This window comes from Kogia breviceps, chromosome 10, assembly GCF_026419965.1.
Source record: "Kogia breviceps isolate mKogBre1 chromosome 10, mKogBre1 haplotype 1, whole genome shotgun sequence".
NCBI classification, from domain to species: Eukaryota; Metazoa; Chordata; class Mammalia; order Artiodactyla; family Physeteridae; genus Kogia; species Kogia breviceps.
This window is the reverse complement of record NC_081319.1, coordinates 69403750-69409976: the sequence shown is the minus strand read 5'-3', so window position 1 is coordinate 69409976 and position 6227 is coordinate 69403750. Positions and strand designations below refer to the sequence as shown.

General features: G+C 52.7%; 1 protein-coding gene across 3 annotated transcripts in view; it reads right to left on the bottom strand.

Annotated features, from left to right (window-relative positions):
* SCUBE3 (signal peptide, CUB domain and EGF like domain containing 3) overlaps nucleotides 1-6227 on the bottom strand; it is a 36123-nt gene that overhangs the window by 15020 nt on the left and 14876 nt on the right. For 2 of the 3 annotated variants that reach the window (XM_059076338.2, XM_067006062.1), the window contains exons 3-7: nucleotides 5950-6075; nucleotides 4064-4198; nucleotides 2959-3084; nucleotides 2650-2766; nucleotides 434-481 (exon numbers count right to left, since the gene is read on the bottom strand). In XM_059076338.2, coding sequence (XP_058932321.1) covers nucleotides 434-481; nucleotides 2650-2766; nucleotides 2959-3084; nucleotides 4064-4198; nucleotides 5950-6075 — 552 coding nt within the window. The remainder of the gene's footprint in view (nucleotides 1-433; nucleotides 482-2649; nucleotides 2767-2958; nucleotides 3085-4063; nucleotides 4199-5949; nucleotides 6076-6227) is intronic. The other variant, XM_059076339.2, reaches the window with a different exon arrangement.

Here is a 6227-nt window from a genome sequence, read left to right as displayed (position 1 = left end):
TGCTGGGGCTCTGAGTTAATATGGGTAAGAACCCAAGAAAGATACCCCAAGGAGGGGACAGCGTCTAACCCTATTCCCCACCCCCTCCCCGATCTCAGTGGGCATTATGGGTAAGTGCAGCTGGCTGGGTCCTTAGCTGTGTAAAAGGCAGAGAGAGGGAGGGGGCAGATGGTTGGGAAGGGGTGAGGTGTTAGAAAGTGGGACAAAGGAGCAGGAGAGGGAGGAGAGCGACAGGATCATAGAAAGAAAACCAACATGAAGGCTCCCAGGCCAGCTCTTGGGGACTCAGGTTTCCTGTCACTCGATGGGCCCGGTACCCAGGCTGCCAGGGGAGCCCGTGGGCATGCAGTTAGTGGGAGCCCCAGCGGGTTAGCCCTTCCCCTAGCAAGCCAGCGAGAGCGAGCGAGTGGGCGGAGAGAGCAGACATATTTACCATTAGAAACGGCCTGAGGGGGGATGTGCTGCTCTAGCCGCCTTTCCCCTGTTTGACATTGTAAAAAAGCTGTTTAGATGCTGCACGGGAGCTACTGTGGCCCTCTGTGCCCCAACCCCTCCCCACCCTCCTCCTCCTCCTCCTCCCTGCAGGCCCAAACCGCTGGCCCCAAATGATGAGCTCTGAGGCTCTTACACTTCGTTCCCCAGGGTTGTCCTGCCTGGTATCCTCCAAGAAGCCAGGCTCCCACTGAGTGACTGATGGGAAGCTGAGTCTCAGAGAGGGGCAGTCATGGGCCCAGTACTACACAGCGTGCCAAAGGCAGAGCCGGGATGCAACCTCAAGTCTTATAAGCTGCCAAATCCCAAATCCCAGAGGGCGCCCACCCTTTCTGCTAAACTGTACCGCCCTCTCAGTCTCCCCACTAAATCTGAATATCCTGATGGCCCCGAACAACGAAGTTTCCTTCTACCAGGGCTGGGGAGAAAAATGAGATACAGGTCAAGGTAAAATCAGCTCTACTGGAGAAGAGGGAGAGGAACTTGGAAAGGACATAGCTATGAACCTTAGGACAGCCTCATTTGCTCTCTTCTGCCTCACTTGGCCATGGCCCAGAGGGTGGAATGGGTCTTGATTAGAGAAGAGCTCAAGCTTACTAGGAGTATTTTCAAAAGCAGCTGTGCCCAGGACTATCTAAATAGAAAGACATCAGAGAGGGACCCGGCCTCACACCCATGGGCCCCAAGCTCTGTCCTAATACATGCAGCTTTTCTTTGGGGACTGCATGCAATTTCTTCTGGGAGTCTCTAGGATGTGTGAGTGTGTCCAGGGCATCGCAGGAGGTTTGGAAAGCAGAAGAATTAGACTTATGAGGGAAAAAATAAAAGGAGCTGGAACAAACCAGCCTGGAGAAGGCAACACGAAGACCCGAAAATGTTCCAAGATTTTGGTGAGTTAGTTCAGAGGGAAACACGTAGCAAGAGAGATTTTAATTAAGGAACTTTAGAACTGTGTGTGCAAGTCTCTGGAGAAGGTACCTGAGGGACACCTTTAAGGGCACCGTCTGCTCCCCAGTTCTTGTGACTGGGGGAAAGGCAGTGCTCTCTGCAGAGACGGGGTGGATCTCTGGAGTGAGATGGGAGAGAGTCTGGCTCTGAACCGGAATATCTTGTCTCTCATAAACACACCAAGTGACTGTGTTCACACCTCCCCATCCCCAGCATGTTGTATCCCATGAGATGAATGTCCATTCATAAATATCCGTGCCCACAGGACAAACCTGCCCCTGCCTGGCTCAACACAGCCTTTCCCCCCTGCCCGAACTCTCCACGTTCATTTCCCACTTTTCCAAGGGGACACCTTGTCCCATTGTCTTTCTCAGCACTCTGTGAGCACATAGTAATTGGCCTTCACAAACAACAACAACAACAATAAAAACTAAAGACTTTTAGAGAATTAGGAATTAAGAAATTGAACTCATCTATGGGACCTAAAGATATGTGAGGTAAGGCCTAGGAATTCAGGACAAGGGGTCCAGGGGTTAAGAAGGCCCCAAACCAGGGTGAGACGATGGGATGCTGGAATTGGCGAGGAAGTGGGAAGGCTACAGGCAGAGCTCCACTGGAATGTGGAGGAGAGAGGAGGAAATGGGGGCCTAGGGTAAGAGGACTGGAAAGGAGATTTACAGGAGGAGAGCAAGGAGAGAGAGGAAAAGATACCTGGAGCCAGGAAACCCCATTTGTCAGTTCAAGGCTGGTTGTTCCAGGAAAGAGCACTCTGTCCCACCCTCAGTTCCAGAGTGGGGACATTGGGTTGTGACAGCTCCCATCTTACCATACTTGTCAACCAGGGCCTCTGCTCAGGCTTAATCCATTGCATTGCCCCAGCTTTCTTCCCCCTTCTCAACCACGGCCTGGGTCAACAAGTACCTCTGCTAATTATTCCCAACCTGGCAACACTTTATCCTGGATTAAGAGGCTGGTGAGGCTCCCAGGGGTGGGGGAGGGGAGGAGGGTCAGGTGAGCCCTTCAGTCTCTCAGAGCTGTCTCTCACTAGACCTGGCATTGTCTGGGTCTTCAACCCACTCACCAGTCATTCTGCTCTCAGCACCCGGGCCCCATGTGCTCCCCGCTCCCCTGGTTCCCAAGGGCCCCTACCCCACCCCCACCCCCGACCCGCATCACAGGTGGACTGAGTTCTCCACTGGCCTCACCCACCGATGCACGTCTTCCCGTCGGTATGGAGCACAAACTTGACATGGCAGCCGCACCGGGGACCCTGCTCTGTGTCATCGCACGTGTGCTGGCAGCCACCATTACCATAGTTGCACGTCACTGTGCAGAGAGGGCAGGAGGCCTGTCAGCTTGCTTCTCCCTGGGTATCCCAGTTCTCCATAACATGGAGACTGGTCCTCTAATCTAGCTGCCTCTCCCACGCTCTCTTTTCTTCCCACCTCTTGCTGCCAAGGCCCCACGCCCTTCCTCTTTGTCTCCCCTTCTCCCCCACTTCCATCCCAGTTATCTCACATTTACAGTCCCGTTGGTTCTTGGTGAGCTCGAAGCCAGGGCGGCATTCGCAGGCAATACCCCCTTTGGGTGTCTCCCGGCAAATGTGAGCACAGCCATGGTTCTTGTTCATGCAATTCATTCCTTCTAAAAGGGAAGAGGAGGGCGGTGAATGTTCTGTACTCCTGGACGCCTAGAGGAAGAGAAACTAGAAGGGATAGCTGGGGCCTAGGGAAGTGGGAGGATTTCACTGAGGCTACAACACAGAGGAGACTGGCTCCCCCTCACAGGGCCCCTGTCCTGCCCATAGAGCTGCGTGCTAATGAGCAGAGCTCAGAACTATTCTGAATGATATATTAAGTATTGACAGCCAGCCCCCCAACCCTGCATGATCACCCTCTCCTTCAAACAACCAAAAACTAGTGTCTAATAGTTGCCCAGCACTGTGCTGGTACTGGGTGGATCTAGGAAGGATGCAGAAAAATATAAGACATGATCTCTTTCCTCAAAGAGCTTACAGTCAAACTGGAGAGAAGATAAGTAACATTTATCATGTTAGTGAGGAGTAATTAGTACAGATAATTACTATACGTCTTATTCAACAAGTATTTATTAAGCTCCTACTACAAGCAGAGCAGTATGTCAGTTTCTGGGGATACAAAGATGAATTAGGCATAGTCTCTGCCCTCAGGGCTGTCATAGTCGGCGGGGGCGGGAGGGTAATGGCGGAGTCACAGAAACAGACAACACATACCCCACTACTCCTGCCTGACCCTCCCAAGCCAATCCAAGGAATGAGGCGTGGGTGAGGTCCTCTCAGATAGCATCGGCTTAGGGCTCAGCCATCTTCAATTAGGAGTGACACCCATCTTGGGTCTGGACACAAAGGATGTCCCATGGTAGCCTCAATCCCATACTGACCCCCAGCCCCAAATGAATTCTCCCAGATCTTCCTGTAACCCAGAGTATCTGTCCATGGAACCCTTAGGATGTAATTGGGTTGAGAGACAAGAGAAGAAAGAGTAGCAGAGGGTGGGACCTAGGGGGCACTGAGGGGAAGCTCCAGAGCAGGTGGAGAGAGAAGCCTGGGAGTGCAGGGCTGGGCCCTCCCAGGTCATAGGCTGACCTTCCGGCCGCTGGATGCAGGTGTGCTGGTTGTCGCTGAGGAAGAAGCCCTCCCGGCAGTGGCACTCATAACTGCCCATCATGTTGACACAGCTCTGCTGACAGCCACCGTTGCCCTCGGCACACTCGTCCACATCTGTCCAGGATAGGTGGTTGGTGAGGCCATGGGTGCGGGCCAGGGTCTGGTTATGCGCTGGGACTTCAGCACCCAGGGCTGAAAGCAGTCTTAAGAATCCAGCACACACGCACATCCCCTCCACTGAAATCCAACTCCCAGCCTTACGCTAGGCAGTTCTCACCCACTCATCAGCTAATATTCCACTGCTTGTGAAGAGGCCACCCTAAGAGGGCAGAGCTGGGGAGTTACGCAGGTGGGGAGGGGACATTCCAACATGGACTCCCTTTCCTTCACCTGTTGAAATTGGGTCTGAAGGCAGAGGAGGTTAGGAAAGGAGTCAGAGCAAGAGAAACAGAGATGAAGATAAGGACGGAGACTGACGACGGGGAGAAACTGTGGGCAGCTGGTTGTGATGAGCAGCCAGGGAATCAGGGCTCCATGTGCAGGGAGAGCTTTGGCCATGGTGCTGAGGTTGGAGGGGCAGGGTGGGGAAAGGTAGTGAACTTCAACTCATTGTGGGGCAGGGACCATTTCTGTGGACAGGCCATGACCCCGTCCTTCCTCCCCTTCCCCCATGCCTGGGCTTGCTGCCACATTCCCTAGACTTTCTTCTATTTTGGTTTAACAAAACAAAGTCTGGTAGCTTGGCCGGGAGGGATGGGGGAAGAGCTGCCAGGCCACACCCTAATTACCAACCCCAAATCACCACCCCCAGGTCCCAGAGCCAAGCTCATTCCGGGGCTCCCACTTCAATGCCTTGACTCCATCTCTATGCTACTTACTACCCTCCCAAGTTCACAGTCCTTCTCAGTTTTCCTTGGCACAGGGAGGCATCAAGGAGATGGACCCAAATGGACCAATCTAGCTCCTAAGGGACCTCATCTGTCCTTCTCTTCCCATCCTCTCTACTGAGCCCTGAAACCCTGTCCTTCACCCTTCTGGCCAAGGGCAGAGAGACCCAGATCCAGCAGGTTCCTGCCTGAGAGATGCATATGTGGGGAAGGCCAAGGAGGTATACTTTTTTTTGCCTTCTTCCTGTCCCATCTCCTACACCTCTGACGTCTCCCTATCCCTGTCTTCCTGCTCTTACCCCATCCTACATTCCATCCTTCTATTTGCTCCCTTCTATTCTAGCCTTGTGATTTTGCTACTCTAGCCAAGTTCTTTCCTCTAGTTCTCAGTGGGGAAACTGAAGCCAAGGGCATGGATGACTTAGGGTTCCCCTAAGAGCCAAATGTTAAGAGTCTGAACCCTAACCCTCAGGTTAGGGAAGCATCAGCATCCTCCTCCTGTCTCCTCCTCATCATCATCATCGACATTCCTCCTGTTTACTGAGCACTTACCATATACTAAGGATTGTACGGGGCTCTTTACACATGTTCTCTCATGGTGAATCACACAGCAGCCCTCTGAGTGGGATACTACCATCACTATTGCCCAAGGCTCCACAGCTAGCAAGCAGCAGAGCCAGCATCTGTCTGGAGCCAAATCATCTTCCTACCATGCTCCACCTCCTGTGACTAAGCCCACCACTGTCATATCCTGGCCCTTCCCCCGAGAACACTTTCTAGCAGCATCTCCTTCATGTTTTTCATCCAGCAGAAGGATTATTTCATCCTCAGCAATCTAGTTTCCAGGGGGAGGCTGACTTTGTTTTCTATTTTGTGGGAATGCAGCTTTTTGTTCACTTTCCTCTTCTTGCCTGGGAATAGAAAAGGCTAAAAACACCCCCTCCTCCACAAGACATGCCCTGCCCCACCCTTGCTCACCCAGACAGTTGTGTCCGTCATGCGCCAGGTGGAATCCGTCATAGCAGGTGCATCGGTAATTGCCAGGGATGTTGACACAATCGTGCACACAGCCTGCATTATCCTCCCGTTCACACTCATCCACATCTGTGGGTAGACAGGAGTTGAGGCAGCTGGACCCCCCTGCGTGCCCCCGGCTGTCCACCCCTGGGTTCAGCCTTATGGTGGTTTTAAAAAATATATATAACCTCTGTGTATGTGTGTGCTTGTGTATGTGTCTCTGTTTCCCATAGTTACTT